This window comes from Sus scrofa, chromosome 5 (assembly GCF_054392235.1).
Source record: "Sus scrofa isolate SSC_HxYL_T2T_F1_AM1 chromosome 5, Sscrofa_HxYL_maternal_Yorkshire_Landrace_v2.0, whole genome shotgun sequence".
Lineage (NCBI taxonomy): Eukaryota > Metazoa > Chordata > Mammalia > Artiodactyla > Suidae > Sus > Sus scrofa.
In genome coordinates this window covers 71,951,488-71,974,937 of record NC_139387.1, presented here as the reverse complement: position 1 = coordinate 71,974,937, position 23,450 = coordinate 71,951,488, and the positions used below count along the sequence as shown (strand labels likewise).

At 48.6% G+C, this 23,450-nt stretch overlaps 1 protein-coding gene across 6 annotated transcripts in view; it reads right to left on the bottom strand.

Annotated features, from left to right (window-relative positions):
• Positions 1 to 23,450, bottom strand: part of ANO2 (anoctamin 2) — a 344,114-nt gene that overhangs the window by 12,433 nt on the left and 308,231 nt on the right. For all 6 annotated transcript variants that reach the window (XM_084956923.1, XM_021092435.2, XM_084956919.1 and 3 more), the window contains 3 exons: positions 3,030 to 3,182; positions 2,627 to 2,679; positions 361 to 542 (listed from right to left, as the gene is read on the bottom strand). In XM_084956923.1, coding sequence (XP_084813049.1) covers positions 361 to 542; positions 2,627 to 2,679; positions 3,030 to 3,182 — 388 coding nt within the window. The remainder of the gene's footprint in view (positions 1 to 360; positions 543 to 2,626; positions 2,680 to 3,029; positions 3,183 to 23,450) is intronic.

Sequence of the window (23,450 nt, the reverse complement as noted above, 5' to 3'; positions counted from 1 at the left end):
AGCCCCCACTGATCTCTCTCCCCTCCAGACACCCACAGAGCTCATGGTCCATATTAGGCATCATCACTGAATAACCTGCAGGGTCCTGTCTGTTCTCCCCACTCTCTTCCCAATCGGACCATCAACCAGACCTTCCCTTGATGAGAAGGATGAACCTATATCCTTTTCTGTCTGCTCCAGAGTGTCCAGCAAAAGGTACTCAATAAATATTCACTGCTTCATTGAAATTGATTTATAGTGATCGGGGTTGGGGATAGGAGACAGAGGCCATGGGGAATGCTATATTCTAGGTTATCCAGATAATTCCCTGGACCGGCTGCTTCTGGTCCTCTGCTGCCCTCCTGCTTCTGGTTACTTTACCTGCAGAACTGAACCTCCAGGTCAAACTGCGAGTTCTCTGGCTGTGTTCCCTCCTTCAGCTGGCTGATGTTGAAAAAGGAGAGGGTGTGGTTGACAAAGCCGTGCAGCGTCCCGTTGTGACTATAGGCATACTGGTACACCAGGCGGGGGATGAAGTCTGAGGTGACAGCGATGACAAAAGCCTGGGGGCAGAACCACAGCGCCTGAGACATGGCCAGGATGGACACTGTCCAGGTGGCACAGGTCCACCTGGCTAAGAGACTGTCCCCTCCTGGGCTTCCCATCCAGAGGTGCTGCTCTGATGGATCCAGGGTCCTTATCCCTGAGCTCACGCAGCTGACTTACATGGCTTCTCCATCGTTGATACATGCACGCAAACCCACAAGGTGGTGGCTGTCCAATTATAACCACTGTAGCCAAGGATGCTAAGCCAGTTGGGACCACGTGGTATGGACCACCTCCCACCTCTGAGGTTTGAATGGATGCGCGCATTGGCCATGCCAAAGTGGAGTGGAAAATATTCTGAGAAAATGACCCAGAGTGACGATGCTACCACTTCAGTGTGACAGCATAGACACCAAATGAGTTCGTACATCTGCCCTGGACTGACACCAGAAAGCCAAGAACACTAAGAATATGGCTCCATAGTGAATCTTAATTTGACCGTCATCTCGGCGCTTTTTAGCACATCATGTAATGGAAGTCATTCTTTCATCCATTTTGCTTGGAAAAAAGGAGACACAGAGAGGGGAAAAGCAGGTCTGCTGGATGGAACTCACACACCCACCATAGCATCTGGCGTACCTAAGTGCTCTATAAATGTCTACGGAGCGAAGCCAAATGACAAATGGACCATGGCCTGTTTGAATGTGGGGTTCTCTCTGCAAAGAAGATTTTAAATCTTTTTGGCAGGTGTTTATACTGCCCTCTGCACCAATAATTAAAGCCCTTTATAAAAATGTGGTTTCGGTATTGTTTTCAAAACGTATATGTGAGTGTGCCTGGCCCTAACCATATCTGAGAATGAGTAACGAACTTCTAATAATCAGAGCTGCAACTAACTGAACACTCGCTATATGTCCTTCCCTCACCCCTTTTAATTTCCAGAATGATGCTCTTTGGTGAGTGCTCATATTCTCTCCCCTTTGTTACAGATAAGGCTGGTGGAGGCCAGGGAGGTAAAACATCCTGTCACTCTGTTGTCTACAAGACAAGTGCTTGGTAGTCAGGGCCTCTTCTCCAGAAGACACAACTCAGGAGTTCTCTGGTGGCCTTGTGGTTAGGACTGGGTGCTTTCACCGCTGTGGCCCGGGTTCAAGCCCTGGTCTGGGAATTGAGATCCCGTATCAAACCGCTGGCTGTTTGGTGCAGTCTTAAAAAAAAAAAAAAAATCTGAATTCTAGAATACACAATCCCACAGTAGCCCCTGATCTATTTTCCAAATTGCACCTGACTTTTCAGCCTTGAGACATGTGCTTCCTACATCCAACACCCCAAATGTGACGGGCTGGTCCCCTCTGCCTCTCTGCACACCCCCAGCCATTTCATCTTAGTAGGGAGCCACGTCAAGGGCAGAATCAGTGTTTCTCTCCCACAAGAAAGGGGCTATAACTTTCTTGATGTGCACTGAGCTGGCTCATATTTTCTCAGGAGATGGTCCTGCCCGACCACCATCCACACGGAACACAGATGCCAAAGGAGCTGTTGGCTTGGGTCCAGCAGGGTTTCCTTGGAGACGTGGATGTGTCTGGCGAGGCAGTTAAGGAGGTTGGAGCAGGTAGACCTCCTCTTCTCCTGTGTCCTGTCTTCACGCTGCAGCGCCAGTGAAGGGGCTAATTAAGACTTCCCACTGACAACTTGGAGGAACCGTAATTAGGAACCGTAGCCTGGGCAAGGCTCCAGGTATTGTTCAGCTCCAAGCAGCAAAAGAGAGAGATGGATAGATAGGTGGAATTCTTTCCTCATGAGTCTTGGCTCCGAGGAGAGATCGGATTTGGACTTTCCAGGCCAGGTACGCGTTCAGGTGGGTAATTACCTTTCCTTCGCTTAGTGAAATTAACGACCCAGTGGCACAGCTCTGGCGACAGGCTGATGAGTTAGAAGGCGTGTGTGAGCTATTAACTGGGGTGGGTGGGTGGGTGGGCTTAGCCAGAGCTCCAAATGGAAGGGGTGGGGGTAACAGGACTGGTTTCCTGCTCTGAAGACCTCGGCTCCTCTGGAGGGCCCTTCCCACAGAGCGAGAGGGTTACGAAACGCAAGCACTTACATTGATGATCACAGAGAACTTGCCGATTCCAGAGAGGATGTCAAACCAAATCCCTGGAAGACAGGAACAGGGGGCGTCTGGCTCTCCCCCTCCCCGCCCCCCACCCCGCCCTCAGCCCGGTGATGACAAGGCAGCGGCTCAGACTGAAGCTTTGCAGGCAAGTTAGCGGCAGAGCTCTGCCGGGCTCCCCCAGCGATGGCTCGTCTGGAAAGGTGACCCCTGTCTGGAAACCAGGGGACAGGTGGAGGTGGATACCACCTGAGGAGATGGGGGTGAGGTGCTCAAAGGGGGGACGAGGCCAGGGAGGCCCCAGACCTCTTGATTCCTGGCACAGTGGGAGGGGGGGCGGCTGGGGAGATGGGGGGGAGGGTGGGCTGCGTTGGCCTCTGAGCAGGGGCCGTACCGATATCTTTGGTTCTCACAGCATCTGGCCGCCTCAGCTCCGTCACGAACTTCTTGGCATCAAGTCGCACTTCGATGACGTTGTTGAGGAGGGCGAACACAGGGGCCAGAGGGAAGGAGGCCACAAAGAGGGTGACAAAGCCAAACTGGATGACTAAGAGAGAGAAGGGCAACGAGGTAGCAGGATTAGATGAATCTTGCCTTTTGCAGCTCTAGCCCTTGTCTTTTCTGACCAGGGTCGCCACTGCACCTGGGTCTCAGGCTCCCTTTCTGTCCTGCCCCTAAAAGCCATGGGCATTTTTTTTCTCAGCACCTGCAGGCCTGGTGGCCAATGCCATCACTTGGGTACAAAGCTCTGTTTAGGCGAGGAGACATGAGAAAAGGAAAAGGCTCGATTCCTTCTGTTCCATCCCCTTTTATCTCCAGTTACTAATCCTGGTCACTGAACTCAAAGGCTGACAAATTTCTTCAGCAAAAGGTGCACAGAGTAAATTTTTTTTTTAATTGAACTTTAGTTGATTTGCAATATTGTGTTAGTTTTAGGTGTACAGCAAAGTGATTCAGATATATAATATATATATACACACACCTAATACATATATGTGTGTGTATATATGTATATACATATGTGTGTATATATAGTCTTTTTCAGTTTCTTTTCCATTGTAGGTTATTATAGTATACTGAATATAGTTCCCTGTGCTATACAGTAGGTCCTTATTGTTTATTTAGTTTATATAAAGTAGCGTGTATCTGTTAATTGCAAACACTTTCCCCTCCCCTTTGGTAACTGTAATTTCACTTTCTATGTCCATGACTTTGTTTCTCTTCTGCAAATAAGTTCTGGAGTTCCCATCGTGGATCAGTGGTTAATGAATCTGGCTAGGAACCACAACATTTCAGGTTTGATCCCTGGCCTCACTCAGTGGGTTAAGGATCTGTCGTTGCCGTGAGCTGTGGTGTGGGCTGCAGATGTAGCTCGGATCTGGTGTGGCTGTGGCTGTGTCATAGGCCAGCAGCTACAGCTCTGATTAGACCCCTAGCCTGGGAACCTCCATATGCCAATGGTGTGGCCCTAGAAAACACAAAAAGACAAAAGATAAATAAATTTAAAAAAATAAGTTTTTTTTTTGTCTTTTTGCCTCTTCTAGGGCCGCTCCCGTGGCATATGGAGGTTCCCGGGCTAGGGGTCGAATTGGAGTTGTAGCCACCGGCCTACGCCAGAGCCACACCTACACCACAGCTCACCGCAACGCCAGATCCTTAACCCGCTGGGCAAGGCCAGGGATTGAACCCTCAACCTCATGGTTTCTAGTTGGATTTGTTAACCACTGTGCCACAACAGGAACTCCAAAAATAAGTTCATTTATATTATTTTTTAGATTCAACATACAAATGATATCATATGGTATTCGTCTCTCTCTGTCTGACTTACTTCACTTAGTATGGTAATCTCTAGGTTCATCCCTGCTGCCGCCACAAACGGCAGTATTTCAGTCTTTTTTATGGCCAAGCAGATAGTAAGGTTTTCATATGGTCTTGCCACAATGACTTAAGTCTGCCGTCCTAGAATGAGAGCAGCTACAGACAAACATAGACCAATGGGCTTGGTTGTGTTCCAATAAAACTTTATTTATAAAAGCAGTAAATAAAAGCAGGCTGGATTTACTTGACAACCTGTGGTGTAACTTAAAAATCATCCCTCGAACTTGGCCTCTTCTTTCCCTATCCATACTCACTGCCTTTATTTAGAAAGTGAATTCGCCATCACACTTATATTGGGAACTCACCAAATGTCAGGCAGTGTGCCATGTATTTAAGGAGGCAAAGGTCTGGACCTGCCTTTGAGGAGCTGAGTGTGAAGCAGAAGAGAGAAATGCACAAGGAAATGCCCACGAGATTTTGTGTGTGCCCCGGGAGAAGGAAGGACGTGCTGGAGAACACGGAGACCGGAAGGAGAGAACCCCAGCCTCCTCGGGGTGAGGACTAAGGGCTGTCTGCACATGGACACTGGAGCTTCCACTTGAAGGCCAGGGCTGTCTTGCAGGCAGAGTTCATGAAAGAGAGCCTCCCAAGCCCTGGAAGCAGTGTGGACAAAGGGGTGGAGGCAGCCTGTGCCAATCAGATGGCTATAAGGAGCCCAAACCTCCATCGTTTCCACCTGGACAAGTGCAACCACGTCTAACCTGGTTTCCTTGTCACGGGTCTTCCCACACTTGTACATCTCCCCAGCCCCAAACCCCCTGGGAACCTGATCCAGGCACTCACCTACCCATAAGCATTTCTGTTGGCTCCCCTGTGTTTGCCGGATAGAATCCAGATTCCTTACCTTGGGACACAGACACTTAGCCATCTGCTCCCAACCGGCCTCTCCAGCCCTGCCTCCTAACATCCCCCCACAGCCCTCAGGGCTCTGAGTTTCCCAGCCTTCGGATTTCTCCTTCCCATCACTGGTGCAAAGCACTCATTCTCCAGCTGGCAAATGTCTGGAACCGGATGTTTATACCTTACATATTTAAGGTGTAAACATCTGGAACGTGCCCCGAGAACACTCAAGCATCTTGTCCTTGGTGAAGCCTGCCCCACCCCCACTCTGTTACAGCCACCACCAGTGCTGCCATGACTCATCTACTCACATGCCACTATTTCCCGCTGGAAAGGCAGGGCTCCATGGTTGCAGGGGCTCAGTATCTACTTGCTGCTGCAAAGTCAATCCCGAGTCTCAGAAAGTCAATCTAACAGGACTTCCCGACTTCCTAAGGCAAGGGACCTAATTTCTCCCTGTCTTAGTTATTCCACTTGTAAATTGGGGCTACTAATGAGAGCCGCCTAAGAGGTTGTCCTAAGGGTGAATGATGTTGTATATACAAAGTGCTAAGAACAACATCTGCCACTTAATAACTGCTCACTAATGTTATCCATTGCTGCCTTGTGTATCATAGCTCTTATCGGTGTAAACAGCAACACGTGCAATGGCTCCAATGTACACCTTAAATAGACACATATTTAAGGGGTAAACACTGAATGAAAGTCAGGAGGTCTGACTTCTAGCCCTGGTCGTGTTTCTCACTAGCCACAGTTCCTGTGTCCATGGGCTTCTCACCCTCACCCTTAAGTCGAAGACACTGGTTTAAATTCCCTTTAGGTGGGATTGCCTGTGATGCCATGACGCTCTTGGACAAGCTTCAAGATTCTAGAACATCCACATAAAGGATGAAAAAGCGGGATCCAAACTTAAAATAAATACATACATTAATAAAATAAAAAGCTATTTACACAGGGAAAAATCGAACCGCAGCAGAAGCTTTGAGACAGAGAGCATGCAGAGAACTTCACCCAGCACAACTGCTTTTGATTTGGCAGTTTGCTCAGGCCCACAGTCAAGGGCTAGAGCTCCTGCCGATCCAGCTCTATCACGGTCACCAGTCCGTGACACCCAGCGGGTTCTCGTCAGGCCCTAGAAGATCATCAGCTGCCGGCTGGGGACAAGATGCACCAGGAGGCACCGATCTGTCAAGGTCGGGTCCTTGGAAGGACCGCCTTGCTAGCTAGCCGGCGACAGGGGAGAAGAAATTGTCACAAACAAGCTCTGGGAGCCAGCTCAAAATGCAGGGGCTACCACGTCTTCGAAAGGAGGCTTTGCTGAGGAATTCGCTTTAGCATCAGGGGTGGGGCGAGGGCAAGCGGGGGCGGAGGGGGATGAATTAACAAAGAAAGCAAAACAGATGTTAGACAAGTCTCCTAAAACCTGTAAAACGCATGTCTGTATTTAAGTATCTACAGGAACCGATCTCTATTTACGGAGTTCTAAGTTGTCTTCTTGATTCAAACGGGCTCAGGTCTACAGGGCAAATGTTCCTCTCACATGTGACTTCCTCCAGCAGAACTCTTTAACTCTCCAAAGCCCCCACGAGGACTTAGCAAGGAGACTGATGGGAGAGGGAAAAGGGCCAGTTACCTCTGAGTGACTATAAAGCTAGACGGCAAGCAGCCCTCTCCACACTCATGCAAATGGCACTCCGGAATCCAATGTCCTTCCAGGACCACAGGAAAAACAGGACTCTCCACTTAGCGGACTTCTCTTCACAGGCACTTCAAAGGCAGGTATGACCCCTCTCCCCTGGGGCTGCCCTGGTGGTTTGCTTCTCCATCGCACACACTCTCCAGACACAGGACCCCTTGGTCCTTCTCTGTGGGCACAACTTCCAGTGGTGATTCGATGCTAATAGTGCCCATAAATTATAAACCCCATAACTTGCCTCTCCTCTTTCCCCTCGCCAGACACGTCTAGGTGCTCGGGACCCTTAAGAGCGTGGACCCAGCAAAGGCCAGCGACAGCACATTACTGTCCCTCCTCTGATGTCACTGTGGGGTATCCTGGGCCAAGAGAAACCAGTCTCGGAAGATGTTCTGTTGCTACAGGTGTTGTCTGCTTGGACGGGGTACACTGCAGATTTCCAGGAATTAACCCAAAGAGGCAGAAACAAATAGGAAGCTTTGTTTCATCTTGGGGAGAGAAAAATATAAAACCATAACCTCCAGCATACCGATGCCAAACCCAAGACTTACTTTTCGGGGTCAAAGGTCTAAATGCTGTACCAGAGGGGTGTCCTTCTGGGGTGACTCTGGAGGACACAAGCGATACCAGCCTTTGCCAACATCAAGATTGGCTTCTAAAAACAGCCAGCCTCCACAAGGCAAAGAGCAACGCCGGAAACCCTCAGCACACTGCATAATAGAAGCCAGCTTGGCTTGACCAGTAACAGATTAAACATGGCCAAGCCAATTAGGGAGGAATTCAGAAGTTGATTTTCAGCTAAATCTGTACAGAGCCTGCTGTACAGTGCTCCAGAAATGCCAAGCTGTAAGCACGAAGACTGGAAACCCTTGCAGGCATACACGCCAGTGGTTTCCTCCAGCCCAGCGGCCAGGCTCCTTTGAAAATATGCAACTACCAGCCCTGTGCTGCCTGATGCCGGAGGCAATTACAATCTTGGCCTTGATTACTCAGGCTTAGGTTAAAATAACAAGAAGGAGGGGATTCAACTAAATAAGATGGCATCCAGGCAGGACATTTCAAGACAACCTGTTTAAAGGAGAAAACAGTATATTCGGTAGGATAAAATGGACTGGCCAGGACTGGGTGGAAAAGCTCTTCACAGAATACAACTTTGCTTTGTTGTTCATTGATTTAAAATTCTTCAGTGAATAGATCTAGCGTCCCAACCCACATATGCGTACACATGCGCGTGCATGCACACGTGCACACACATGCACACATATGCACATACACACACCATAACATCCAGATCCTTGGCGTGGCATTCAAGACCCTTTGTGATCTGACACTAACAGTTCTTTTTCCAGACGCATGTCCTCTGTGCTCGGGGGCTGACGCCGAGCCAGTGTGTTTGCAAATCCACTCTGCCTGCTTTCCAACCATTTCAAAACCATGTGGACTTCTCCACATTTCTGAGCCTTTGTGCGTGCCACTGCAATCTGTCATTCTCCTCCTCTTCGGATCTGCTGGATGGATTACCATTTATATTTCAGGTTCAGGTCACACCTATCCTTCTTTCTGAAGGCTCTCCCTTACCCCGGTCCCCACCCCCTCTCCCAGGCAGAACGGGGAGCCCTGGGCACCTCTCCTCACTCCCATAATGCCTTGCACGTGTGGCCCTACTTGTTTCTTTGACTTGCTCCCGGACTGGTGAGCCCCTTGAGCCCACAGACTTTTTGGACTCTCTCCCAAGGCCCCACAATTTTGCGTGGTGCCTACCCCATAGCAGGTGTTCAGAGGTTATCTGGTTTCATAAACACAAACTTACTGTCACCAGCTGTAAACACAAAACAAACACCAAAAGAGGCAGACGATGAAAACATGTGAATGGGAATCATGGTGCTTGGTGATGGCAAAGGGCATTGGGGCCACGACGTGCTAACGTGCAGAAGAAGGTTCTCAGCGCTGTCACCAGTACAGAAGGTTTTGAAGAAAGGTGATTATAAAACCGGTCAGTTAGGAGTGTCTAATTCTCATGACAATGATTATAGCTCCCCCCCCCCCCCACGGTCCTATATTTTAGTAAAAGCAACATAGTCTGCTAAAGGGGATGAAGAGCTGGAGGCTTCAGAACCTTCCCTGTCGGGAACCACTAACAAGGAAGGCAAGGGAAGGCTTCAGGAACACATTGGTAGGAGTTTGTCAGCTCACTCAGAAGGTGGCTCCTGAAAAGAGTCAGCTAGAAAGAGCCCATTCATATAAACATTTAGGTACAAACACAGCAAGGGAAGTCATTGCTGTTATTTCATCAGCCCGTAATTTCCAGGCTGTGCCATGCAATCCCCTTCTCTTAAGGGCAAGGGGAGCCAACTGTGCTCAGCACCGAGTGTGTCTGGTGTAAAAAAGAATTGCAAGTCTTGACAGACCATGTAAACAGGAAGACACAAAGAAGAGAAGAAGGCACATGACCTGGTTCCTCGGTGTGGACCTCTATTGCTTAGGAGAACAGTAGAAGTCTTGACAGAAGTGTAAGCAGGTTCTCAATGTCTATCATTCACTATTCATTTATTGATTCATTTACTCCTTCATCCAACAGGAATTTATTAAGCACCTCTATATACTGGATACCATGCTCGTTGCTAGGAAACAAAGATAAAGAGATGACTAGGTCATCCTTCCAAGATCTCACAGGATGCAGTGGAGAAGATGGGCAGGTAAGTAAATCCTGGCCGTGCCTTAGAGCTAGACCTCTACTGACGGCATTAGCAGAGCGCCGTGAGGACCAGGGCAGGAGTAACTTGTTCTCACCCTTGGGCCTGTGGAGGTTTCAGAGACTCAAGACCATTGGGCTTGACTTGAAGAACAAGTGAGAAAAAGCATCTAAAGCTTTGCCGTATGTTCGGTCGTTAAGCTCTCTCCTGCCAATCCACTGATCTAAATCCACAAACTACTTAGGAAATAAAGACAATGAGTGGAATTCCCTTTCAATCTGCACAAGTCACCTGGGGTTTATATAAATGCATCGGGCTCAATTCAGAAACCCTGGAAATCATAATAGGAAAGACCAGGCTTGAAGTCTCAGCTTAAGTATTAAGAGTTTACCGCACACAAATCAACGCAGCCCCAGGACAGATCGGACACGTTTTCTTCATTTCTTTGTAACTAAGGGAGACACGGTCCCCACTTTTCCTCACTCCCAATGAATTGTGAAGTACTAACTCCTTCGGATGTAGAAGGAAGGACCAATAACCTCTTGAGAGTCCTGCAATTCGAACTAAAAGTCTATTTAGAACAGCTGCTCTTAGGTTGCTAGCAGGATACAGAGGCTAGGGTCGTGGGACTCTTCAGACATGAACCTCGTTGATGGCCACAGAAAAAGTCAGGAGAACGTGGTTCTCAGCCACAGGAGCCTTAAAGGCCTGGATACTGTGGTCTTCTGGAAAAATATACCCATTGCTCCTCTTTCATGTCCTCTGAACAAAACTCCAAACCCTCAGAGGTCATGGAGGTTCAACCCGTGATTCCTGATCATCTACCACATAAGGCAGCATGCACTCTGGTCCACAGAAGAATCTTCAAGGTCAGGTATCATCTCCATTTCAAAAATGAGAATACAGCCTCCAAGGGGTGAGATAATCTCCCCGGGAAGCCACACACCTAGTTATCAATGAAGGTGGGAAACAAAGATAGCTCTTGATGCGCACCACATTCAACACCCAAAATGCAAATATCCAACCCTAGGGCAAGGGCAGCCCCTCCCCCCACCTGGTCTCCTTCACTGGATCTTTTCCAGTCTGATTTCTCATCATTTTGTCAGAGGATGAATTTTATTGGTACCAGCATCACCATTTACCTGTACAGGTACTTTCCCTCCCTTCCCCAAGTGTCTTCACTCCACCCCAACACCCCACATGTCTCCCTCGGCTGGCACATCACAGCTATCCCCAAGGTATTCTGTGCCATTGCTCCTGTCTGCCCTGCATCTAGGGCACCTCAAAAATCTTACATATGTGGACCTAGTCCAACCTCTTAAAAGTAGAGAGGATTGAGTTTGTGAGATTCATTTCTGATTTTCAGAGACCAAGCTGGTGAACTTCCAGCCAATGTTTATGGAGTGAACAAATGAATGGCCTGGCTTACTCACTCTTGTTTACCTTCTCCATCTGCAAAATGGGATGTGAAGGCCAATTACTCATCCATCCTTCCCACCATCCATCCATCCATCCATCAGTCCATCCATCCTCCCAACTGCCCATCTGGGAGGGGGTAATGCAGTCAGTGAGGTGGAAAGGCACTGAAAATAGTCAAGATTGAAGAGATATTCCCAAGCAACAGATCCCTGACTACGTCTTTTTGCTTTATTCCTTTGCCTTTACATCTTCGCAGAGGATTGGGCTGAAGGCAATGAAAAAAAGCACCTAAGTTGGTTTATGGTGTTTTAGAAAAAAGGAACCAAAGAACAGAGAAAGGAGGGAGAAACAAGTGTGCAAACTCTAAGGACAATAATTGGGCTATAGTTGAACAACTAAGTTCACTCCGAGCTCCCTGGCTGATGGAGCAGAAGAAAAATGGGACAGAATTCTCGGTATTTTAACCCAAAACACTGCTGCCATTCATTCATTCGCTCACTCATTTCTCAAGCACTAAGTGGGCATCTCCTATACATACAGAGGCTTCCAAGTATGATACCCAAATACACTCATGCCTTTTCTCTTAAGTATTCATGGGGAAAGGGACTCCCGGCACAGATAATGACAAGCAATGTGTGCTTCAAAAGAAAAAGAGAGACATGACCTGTGACTCACCCTCCTTCCCAGAAATACTGAAATGAGACCCTGGATGCTGCCTGAATTATGTTTAAATGGCATCTGGAGAAGATGGCAGGTGCCTGATTATCCAGTAGGATGAGTCAGTTTGTATAAACAGGATGGCTCAGGGAAAGGAATTTCCTGGTTCTCTGAGCCACTGCCTTGCAGCGCATACACTCAGAGTTTTGCGACAGAATACACAGGTTCAGCACGGATGTTGTGCAGATATTCTGGAATGTTTCATGGCTTACAGCTAAGGCAACCTTGGGATTAGTTTTCTACATCAGTCTCTTGGGAACTTGGAAATTACCCAGTGTGGTCCCTGCTGTCCATGGCCAAAGAAAATAAGAGTTGGAAATAATCTTGAGCGTCACCTAAGTCACTGCTCTACCAGAAGCCTCAGTGGCCACTTTTACTTGATCATTTTACTTGATCATTTTACTTGATCACTTTTACTCAATGAGGGCTGGTGCCAGCTCTTTCCATTGTTCTTTATTCTCTGTCTCATTTGAAAGTCACTGAGACTGTGGGGATATTTGTTACAAAGCATCATCATAGCAGTTGCTGACTATTACATGGGGATATTTTGCCTGACCTACTTGGATAATTTTACAAGTCAACAGAGCTGGAGGAGATCTGCCCTTAGGGGGATAGCATCCCCTAATTCAAAGCACCTCAAAATCAGGAATCTTGGCCCCTGGGAGGAGGGGGCAAGAGGCAGACTGTCTCAGCTCAATCAATACCGCCGAGGTGTCTGCAGAGCTCTGACACAGGATGATGGCTGTAGAATCCAGCTGCCACTTGGTCTTCAAGGTCCTCACTACAGGTTCACCTCTTTCATTCGCTATTCTTCTTCCTTCATCATCGAACATTTATTGAGCACCCACTGTATATCAGGCCCTGTGGTCAGGTGCTGTGAAGGAATAAGCCACAAATCCTGCCCTCAGGAAGCTCCCTTCACAATTTAGTGAGTAATCTCCAGCTGAATCACTCCTATATTTGATAAAATGGTGGTAAAACTTCATCAAGAGATTCTTTTGGATCTTGTCGCTGAACTCCTCTTACAGGAGTAATTCCAGCCTATACTGTTATGCCAAATTCCACTCTGTAGAAGCCAAAGGCTGAGCGTGTCCAGAGGCCTTTGCTCGCAGCTCTTAAAGCAACTAAAGAATTTCCTCCCCATCAGGCCCTGAGGGAAACACCTCACCAGGGTTGAGAAGGGTCTGCGGCAAAGGAGCTTTGAAGCCCCGCTCTGGGATTGGGGACAGTGATGATTAATGTCATGGCCTGCTCCAGGGCCAGCTTTCTCCCCTCCCCTCGGCACTGGAGGCGGGGCGGGGGGGCGGGGGGGGGGGCTACGCTTGAAGTCCTTCTTAGTAAGCTCTTCAGGAAAAGGGTTTGATATTGGAGATTCCCTCGAAAGCTTGCGGCCCCCCTCTCGCAGGTTTTTGCAGACTAATCCCTCCCTCTCAGGTTTCTCTTTGTCTGGAGCCAACCCATCCCCTCCACCAGCAATCCTGCCTGGCTGGCCGCCCCCTCCCGCCCCCTCCTCTCCTCAGGCCAACGACTCCCAGCTTCCCTTTCCCCTCGTCCTGGCCCCTCCCCCAAGGCCTGCCGGGCCCAGGTTCCAGCTCAATGTAGAAGAATGTAAATATAATACATTTCTCCCCACTACCTCTCAAGACTGATGACCGGCCTCGCCATTACAACTGACAGGCCTGGAGTGGGGAGTGGGCTCAGCGCCCTTCCTGTCTGCATGGGTGGTCCTGGGGATCACGGGGAAGGAAGCTGACAGCTGAGAGCAGGACCAGGGATCACCATGTCAGGCACACCAGAGGGAGGGGGCAGCTTTGGTTTCACGGCTCTCATTTTTGTTCAAAGCCCAAGACAAGGGCCCTTCTGGGATTGGGGAGGTCTAGCCCTTTGGGAAGGAAAGAGGAAATGTCACCCCGCCCCACGCCTCCCTGGCAGCCCACGTTCCCACAGGTCCTGATGAGAGTCTCTGGTGGAATGGTCTGGAATGAGGCTCCAGCCTCAGTTCCACTAATGGTCCTGTGCGGTGACTTGAAGCAACTTGCATCACACCCTGGGCCTCTTGGTTTCGAGGTGCACCATCCAGCTGGGATGTAGGAACTAGGATGCTGGCGCTGGAAGGGACCCTGGGGGTGACCTGGCCCTGGGGCTGGCAGGTCTTTATTCTTACGAAGTCATTCAACGAAAGATGATTCTGCACATCTCTCGCTTCTACAGAGGTAGCCAGGTCTTGTGCCTGCAGAAACCTCCCTGCTCCCTCACTCACAAGGAATCTGGAAATGTGAGAAGGTGAGGGTGACACTGACCCTGCGTTACCTTCTATTTTTAAAATAGATCCATAGCAGTAGAGCGCTACTGGTGGCATGTTACACAATAGTTAGGACCACAGGCCAGTGCAGAGATGGGTTGCATCTCTGGAAGTAAAAGCTCATCATCGGGTCTAATTCCTTGTGACACTGAGGAGGAAATGGGGGCCCGGACAGATGCTGTGACATGTCCAAGGTCACCCTGCTGGATACAGGCAGAGCTGGATTCACCCCCAAGACCCCTGACACCCTGGGAAGGTGGGAGGAGAGAGATTTTCCCACGGGGATCATCAGACGATCAAAGGGGCTTTGGAGACAGGGCCCCTTGGGAGGTGGAGCAGAGAAATTGGAAATCATCACGTGATTCATGCCACCGACTCTGAGGCATCCACAGGGATGGCAGAAACTCATCCCCGATAAGGTCTTGGCGCCTGTGGGCTTCGGTCTTCTCTCCCACCAAGCTACTTCCCAGCACCGCTACCTGGGAGCTGCAGAGTTGGGCTCATGTTACACCTTCTCTTATTTCCCTGGCTTACTCCCTGGAAAGGAGCACAGAACGAACAGGCCTTGGGTGGAGGAGGGGAGAAGGCAGAAGAGAAGCGGGGCAGGAGGCGTGAAAGGAAGGGGAGAGGAAACTAGGATAACCACCATTCTTGCTTATCTGGTCTCTGAACGGCCAGCCTGTTCAGAGACCAGAATGGACACTGCTACAAGTAAGATGGTTCCAGCCTGGATAAGACACAGCGAGATAAGTCGCACCCTCGTTTGTTCAGTCACCCCTTTGCAGGTTTATCCAACACGTTTTCAGGGCCCTGCAACTCAAGGAACCTGCCCTCAGAAGCTAATTACCAATAGGCAGTGCTGTCTTGGGGGAAGCTGGTCTCAGGCCCTGTGGGGGAAGGGACACAGGGCTAAAATCCTAGGGAAGAGGGGAGGGGTGAGAGGACGACGGATGGGAAGGGACCCTTTGAAGAGGGGGTGACACAGAACTGGTTTTGGCCATGGGAGTAAGAAGGCCCAGGGAGTTCTGGGGCCAGGGGAACACGCACACTCAAGAGAAAGAGTGACGTGTAGGCTATGGGTGGGGAGTGGCTGGCAGGGCTCTTTTTGGCGGTGCCAAGAATGTGTAAAAGGGAGTTCCTGTCATGACGCGGCGGAGACGAATCTGATGAGGAACCATGAGGTTGCGGGTTCGATCCCTGGCCTCGCTCAGTGGATTAAGGATCTGGAGTTGCCGTGAGCTGTTGTGTAGGTCCCAGACAGGGCTCGGATCTGGTATTGCGGTGGCTCTGGTATAGGCTGGCAGTTGTGGCTCCGATTGGACCCCTGCCCTGGGAACCTCCCTATGCCGCGGGTGCGGCCCTAAAACAAAAGACAAAAGAAAAAAGAATGCATAAAAGAACCTCAGAGTAAATAAATGGAAAAGATAGCTCACCAAGGCCTTGTTCAGGATGTGGGAACCCTGGAGGTTTCTGAACACTGGATGATAAGGCCAGCCCCATCTCAGAACAGATCCAGAGGGAGCGAGATGCCAGCAGTTGTGAGTAGGAGGCTAAGAGGGTGGACAGAACAGAAGGAACTTCCAGAGACACAGAGAGGTGTAGAGGCAGCGGGTGAGTGAACAGTGACACTCCGGCTTCTCAGCCAGGGGCCTGGAGGGTGGTGAGGCCACAAATATGGTAGAGAACTCGGAAAATAGTCACAGAACTAAGTCTCTGAGCAGCAGGGCTGAGGAATGTTCTCTGCCCTCCAGGGATTCTCTTCTGGGCCTCCTCTGACGTCACAAATCAAGCCGGAGAAGGCAGTTGGGAGACAAGGCTCTTGTTCTCAGTGCAGACACTGTTCTGCCTCCGTAGGAAGTTTCTCTTGAACCCAAGAAGTTTGGTGAGTGAGCAATTGCAGCAATGGAGGAGGAGGAGAAGGGACAAGGCTCTATAACGCACCTCCGCGTGGTCACGCGGGACCTGCAAAGACCCAGCCTCTGAAGCAAGCTGAGGGGCTGCAGTTTTGCTGTGACAACGGAGACCTTTTCCCGTAACTGCTGGCCCATCTCTCTTAGCCCCAAGACTGCAAGCTCCTGGAGGGCGGGGCCTCCTTTGCGGACTCTGTGCCCAGGTGCCTGGCACAGGCCCTGGCTTAGCACTGCCCCCGGGGGTGGCCGGGAGGGGGCGCTGCAGAGGCCAAGATGTGAAATTGGAGTTGAGCTCACCTCCAAGTTGGGGGAGGGCCCTGTACTCTGCCCTCTTCCACAAATGGCTGGATCCCTGAAGGCAAAGGAACAAATTAAAACCAGAAGTGACTTTTCTTGGAGGGAAACCCTGATGATAAACATGGCTCGCCTTGGTCTTGGGAGATGAACCCTGCTGCATATAAAATACGTATATAAATACATCCACCAGGAAAAGGGAGGCCGGCCCTAATAGCATGGGCTAAAGAGCAGGGAGGCCGCTATTTCCCTGCCAAGGAAAGGAAGGGCAGTCAGAATGCCAAGCAGTCGAGAGATGGCTTATCGATGAGCACTTACTGGGTTCCGGGAGCTGGGCTGAGCATTGCAACTACAGAGGAATAGGACTCAGTATGTGTCCCCAAGCACTCCTGTTTCCCCCCTGTACCAAAGCAGGTCCAGGAGAGAGGAACTGAGGGTGGGAGAACTGGAAAATGCTGCTAAAGAGGCGTTTGAGCCTGAGCAGCTCAGTAAGAACAGCAGGCAGGACAGCACAGGCGGTGGAGACCCACCAGCCGCGTGCGCACACACGTGGCTGCCCTTGGATACTGCGCTGGGGGTGTGAACTTTGTCTTAAAGGAAGTCAGCAACTCATGCTGGAGGATCCTGAGCAGAAAAAACAATATGCTCTGGATTGCATTTTAGAAAAGTTATTCGAAAAGGTGAGACGGCAAAGCAGAAGGGAGAGTGGGAAAGGACGCAGTTAGGATGCATTCAAAGGAGGAATGGTGAGGACTCGTGGAAATCCACAATTCTTCTTCGTACAGACTGTGGACGAAGAAAGCCACCTGCTCGATCCATAAACAAAGGACCTTGCGGCTGTCAAGCCACTGCAGCCCTCCCCCGTCCCCAACCGACTGTGCAGTCTGAGGGGATTCAGGATGGGGAAAAAAAGGGATCCGGGTCCTAAACAGTTAAGGTGCATATCAAAGGAATGATTTCAATGAGCCCAGACTTGTATCTTCCCATACAGAGAAAAGCAGTAAACTCATTAACCTGAGATGTCCAGAGAATGGGATTCATAGATACACACTGCTATCGATAAAACAGAAAACCAACAAGGACCTACTGTAGAGCACAGGTGACCATATATTAAGTGTTTTGTAATAATCCGTAAAGGAAGGGAATCCCATAAAGGAAGGGAATCTGAAAAAGAGTACACACACACACACACACACACACGCACAAATGCACACCTGAATCACTTTGCTGTACACCTGAATCTAACATGACATTGTAAATCAATTATATTTCCATAATTTTTTTAAAACAGTCATCTTTTGATGTTCTGACTACCTGTTTTTGGTTTTGTTTTTATAAAAACTCCTGTATATCTTGGCTCCTTCCTTACCGCTTCAGAACAGCCCCTCTCTGAGAGCCTGTTTTCTGGGCTTAAGTCCTCAGCACGTCTGATGACTAAAACATAATTCTCAACTTTTAGGTTGTGCAATTTGTTTTCAGCCGACAAGGCGAAGTCGGTGACATAAGAAGCCGTGGATAAAAAGGCTCTGAACCATAGGGAGCAGCCCTCTCTCCAGCCAGAGGTGATGCAAAGTCAGAGAGGAGTCACAGAGAAGAAGACAGGGTCTATACCCGTTCATGGAGGTGCCTCCTGAACCCTCAAGTTCAAATTTGCGATTTCGCGAGACAGCTTGGATGGAGCTACAAGGGCGTCTCTGGGGAATGGACCTGCCCCATGCATTTCCATCAGCTGCAAGATTCTTACGCGTCTTGGTGGGCACAACCAGAGCAGGGGAGATGGCCAGCTCTTGGCCCTTCAAAACAATGATCTGGCTTTTACTCCAAAAAAATAAGGAAACGTGCAATCACCAAGGCACCTCCTTTCCCATTCCAGTTTAACAGGATTGTAAGCTCCTGGCTAAGAAAAATGAGATTTCCTGTAATGACAATGTCAATGACAAGAAGAAATTCATCTTGTCACCCACATGAATGGCCTGAGGGCCTCAAAGCCTGGGCTGCATTTAAGAAATCAGAGGAGGCTCCAAGGGGGATAACTGAATTCCTGAGTCAGGAAGACAATAGTGATCTTTTTTTTTTTTCTTTTTTTCTTTCTTTTTTTTTTTTTTTTTTTTTTTGGATGAGTAGAAGAACAAAAGTTTGTGGGTTTGAGTCAAATGGATGACAAAAAGAGCCCCTGTGAGATGCCAGACTTGACAAGTAGAGCCCTAAGGCTGTAGGGTTCTCTGGAAGGATGAGCATCTTGCAAAGTTTATATCTCAGGCTTCTGAGTTTGATTCTTCGATTTTCCCTGGAACCTCGTGCCCTCAGGCTTTAAACATTACTGCCCAACCTTACACTGATGGGATCACTACATTCAAGGGCTTTAAATCGTTTTTAGTCAATTGCTAGATTAAAAAGAAAAAAAAAATGGACTCCCAACAATGGCAGCTGATATCCATTGAGAGTGTATCCAGCCAAGGACTATTTTTTAATGGCGCCAGATTCATCTCATACTTCCCAGAAGCATCCAATAGGGTGCTATTTTCAACAAAGCCACTTTTTTAGAGGAGGACATTGGGCCTCGTTGACTGGAAGCATCCAGCCTGGAGTTTTGTAACCAGTCACAGGGCACTTAGGATTGGAAGCCTGGCATTTGACCCTGGAGCCCACCCCAAAGCACACTTAGCTCACACAGCTGGACGGAGCCATCACTGGGTGAAGTCTATTCTGCAGCCCAGTCTTTGACTATACATGGGAGCAAGTACCTCCTTAAAGGGTGAAGAGGAAAATCCAAAGATAACAAGGAATGAGAGATCTCAGACTCAGAAACACTGTCTTTGCACTTACATAAAATATAAAATAAACCAGTCATGTCTCTAAAATGATTGATAACTTGGCAAAATGGTCTAAAGGGTTGACCCAGCTTGGAAAGGGCAGGTATGGTCCAGGCTTCCTTCTCCAGCCAAGGCTGAATCAATATCAACCTGAATCACTCACGAGACTGTGCTGGTCTCCAAACTTGTATAAGTCTGGTGCCTTATACATGTTTCAGCAATGAAACCATGAATGAATGAATGGGCCCACTTAGTCCTATACCCCCCTCTTCCACTTGCTGCCCATTTCCTCAAGGGAAACAGAGCTCATAAAAGTCATAGCATTGACCAAGACTTTACAACTGCTCCCTAAGGTCTGACGCAAAATGCAAATTTGTCAGATGTTCTTTCCAGCTCGCAATAATCCCTGGTCCTTCTCTGTTCCCTCCTTACCCCAAAGCCACCATTGGCTTTGTCAATAGCCCCTCATGGCCATGACACTCTTTGGAGTGTCCTTTGCCTTGGAATCCTCTCCCTGATTCTGATTATTAATATGTAAACCCTCAGAACCAAAGAAGAATTCAGGGATCAGGTCCAATCTCCTCCCTGGAGCTGGCCATCTCTTTAGAACATCCTTGATCCACCACCAACCAAGCCCGGCTTTGAACAAGATCCTTTGCTCTCCCTTTTTTTTTTTTTTTTTTTTTTTTTTTTTTTTTGGTCTTTTTGCTATTTGTTTGGGCCGCTCCCGCGGCATATGGAGGTTCCCAGGCTAGGGGTCGAATCAGACCTGTAGCCACCAGCCTACGCCAGAGCCACAGCAATGAGGGATCCCAGCCGCGTCTGCAACCTACACCACAGCTCACGGCAATGCCGGATCCTTAACCCACTGAGCAAGGGCAGGGACCGAACCCGCAACCTCATGGTTCCTAGTCGGATTCGTTAACCACTGCGCCACGACAGGAACTCCTCTCCACTTAAAATGATTAAAAACTTATCTCTTAAGAAACCTCTCATTAACGGATAAATGCATTAATTCCCTCACTGGTCTTTGTTCACCTGACATACCGAGTGCCTATCATTGTGCCAGGAAAGTGCTGAGCTCTGGAGGATGTGAAAAGTCATGGTCCCCACTCACCACTCTTTAGAATGTACCAGATGGGTCTTCAGAAGAAGAGCTATATGGGCAATATCACCATAATTCTGCAAGATACACCATCAGCGTGTGCGCCAAAGGCAATGCTGGGACAGAAAAGCAAATAGTAAATGATTCCTCTCAGGAGGAATGGGGCTCGGTCCAGGAAGACTTTGCAGAGGAAGCCTTGTGCAAAGCTAAGTCTTCTTCTTCTTCTTCTTTTTTTTTTTTTCGGTCTTTTTAGGGCTGCACCCACAGCATATGGAGCTTCCAGGCTAGGGGTTGAATCAGAGCTGTAGTTGCTGGCTTATACCACAGCCACAGCAACACCAGATCCAAGCCTCATCTGCGACCTATGCCACAGCTCACGGCAACACTGCATTCTTAACCCACTGAGCAGGGCCAGGGATTGAACCTGCGTCCTCATGGATGTTAGTCAGATTCATTTCCACTGAGCCATGACGGGAACTCTGCAAAGCTAAGTCTTAAAGGACGAGTCTGGAATATCCAGGTCAACGAGGTGGGCATAGGGGGCTGGGACTCTCAAAGTGACTGCACAATGATCGTTCTTTCATATCACTTGACTTCAGGGCATGAAATAATTTGCATCCATTGGAAGACTGTTTCATACATTGTCTGCAGTAAAGGGAGCTGGTCTAATCCTTTCAGAAAGCAATTTGCTTAAATGAGGCAAGAACCACACAATGGGAGTTCCCACTGTGGCTTGGTGGGTTAGGGACCTGATGTTTGTCTCTGTGAGGATGTGGGTTCGATCCCTGGCTTTGCTCAGTGGTTTAAAGATCTGGCATTGCCACAAGCTGTAGTATGGGTTGTAAATGTGGCTCGAACCCGCTTTTGCTATGACTGCAGTGTAGCCCTGGGAACTTCCATATGTCCCAGGTACAGCTGTAAGAAGAGAGAGAAAAAAAAAAAAACAACACAATGGCCATCCCTTAGATCTAGTCATCGCATCTATAGGAGTCTATCTCAAGGAAAGAATTACTAAATGTGGAAAATATCTTATATGCCTGAATGTAATAATACTGAATAATACTGAATCATAATACTGAAAATGGAAAATGAGCCTCCAGTGCACTTCACTGAAAGATACATAAATAAATGATGATCCATTTACTGAAGGGATCATTGATTATGCATCCACTTGTTTTGAATATCACATGCCCAGCTGGAAATATTTATTCATGTAATGCTAACTGTAAAAAGATAAACAGATTTGTATATGGTCATACTTTAATTTTAAAATCATATCTGTTACTCAAAAATAATAAAAAGAGCCTACCAAATGACACCACAAGGCTAAGTAAGCAATGTTGGGCTTGAGTGAGGACAGTCTGGGAAGACCTGTCCCCTTCTTTTCTCTATTTTCAAACTTTGTTTCATGGTTGTTTTGTTCCCTTATAACCTGTAAGGAGTTCACGTGTTTGTTTGATCTGTGGAGTGAATTTCACTGTCTACAGTGTTGGGGTGAACTTCCTGCAGAAGCCCCCGAGTCTTCTAGACCTTGTTTCCTCCCTCTTCTCATTACTGGGTGACTTCCTGAGTCAGAACCCGTAGGGCGCCTCTGTTCAGTGACAGTGGCTGACAAAGTACAGGATGTTTCCCAACACCTACCTTCTGGGAACTTCAAGACCTTTAGGAGAAACATCACACTTGACACTTGACACGGCTTTCGTATGTGCTACACATTCTTCTACTAACTGCACTGCTATTAATTCATGCAATACAATTCCATGAAGTAGAGACACATAAAACCCCTTACCCAATGCCGTCCAGCTGGTTGGGGATGGAGACAGGATTTGAACCCAAGGAGTATGGCTCAAGGGTCTCTACTCTCTCTCTTTTCTTTTTTTGCTTTTTAGGGCTGCACCCGTGACATATGGAGGTTTTGAATCAGAGCTACAGCTGCCGGCCTGCAGTCACAGCCACAGCAAGGCAGGATCCAAGCCTCTTCTGCAACCTACACCACAGCTCACGGCAACACCAGATCCCTGACCCCACTGAGCAAGGCCAGGGATCTAACCTGCCTCCTCATGGATAATAGTCAGATTCATTTCCACCCCACCACAAAGGGAACTCCAGTCTCTGCTCTTAATCACTCAAAGAGGGAGCTTTGAAAGGGCCAGTTCTCTGGACAGACAGGCAGACAGCCGTGTAACACCTGCACAGATACCTGGGTGCTGGGGGAGGGGCTGGGGCTGGAGGGTGGAAGGCAGAGCTACGGGAGACCCGGTGTCAGTGCTGCCCAAAGGGAAGCCCTAATCTGGCAGTGATTCCCTTCTTTGAGGATGGCAGCTACGGAATGATATCTGAAATCCGAGCAGTGTAAATACCTGGTTCAGCATTGGGGACAGGTTAGAGGTAGCACTTAGCGAAAGGTGAACCACACCAGAGACTTACGCCACAGCTCACGGCACAGGTCCCTGGTGTGTTTACACGAATGGGGTCTTCATATTTTTTTGCTTATCATTCCTGAGGCAGACATACTGACTTTCTTCTCTGGAGAGTTATTTAGATGACAAAGCGCAAGCTTTGCCTGGAATTGTAGAGACCCAGGGCTAGAACAGGACTTTACTGACCATCTAACGGAGACCCTGTCCATCCCTGTACCCTTAATGCACACACACACACACACACACACACACACAAACACAAACACAGAAATTTATGAACAGGGAGGATAAACGTCAATTAGAAACAACAAGAAAGGAGTTCCCGTCATGGCTCAGTGGAAACGAATCTGACTTGTATCCATGAGGATACAGGTTTGATTCCTGGCCTTACTCAGTGGGTTAAAGATCTGGCATTGCCGTGAGCTGTGGTGTAGGCTCAGATCTGGCATGGCTGTAACTGTCGTAGGCCCGCAGCTGTAGCTCCGATTCGACCCCTAGCCTGGGAACCTTTGTATGCTGCAGGTGTGGCCCTAAAAAAAAAAATCAATCAATCAATCAAATAACGAGAGAGGTACCTGGTACACAGAGGCATTGGTGGCCCCTGTGAAAAGGGATTAACCAAAGGAGGCGAACATTGTACAAATACAGCATTAGGTCTAATGACATGTGGCACTGGGTGACTCTTTCACTGGATCTGACCAATGTTCCTCCATACACTCGAGACTGAGCAG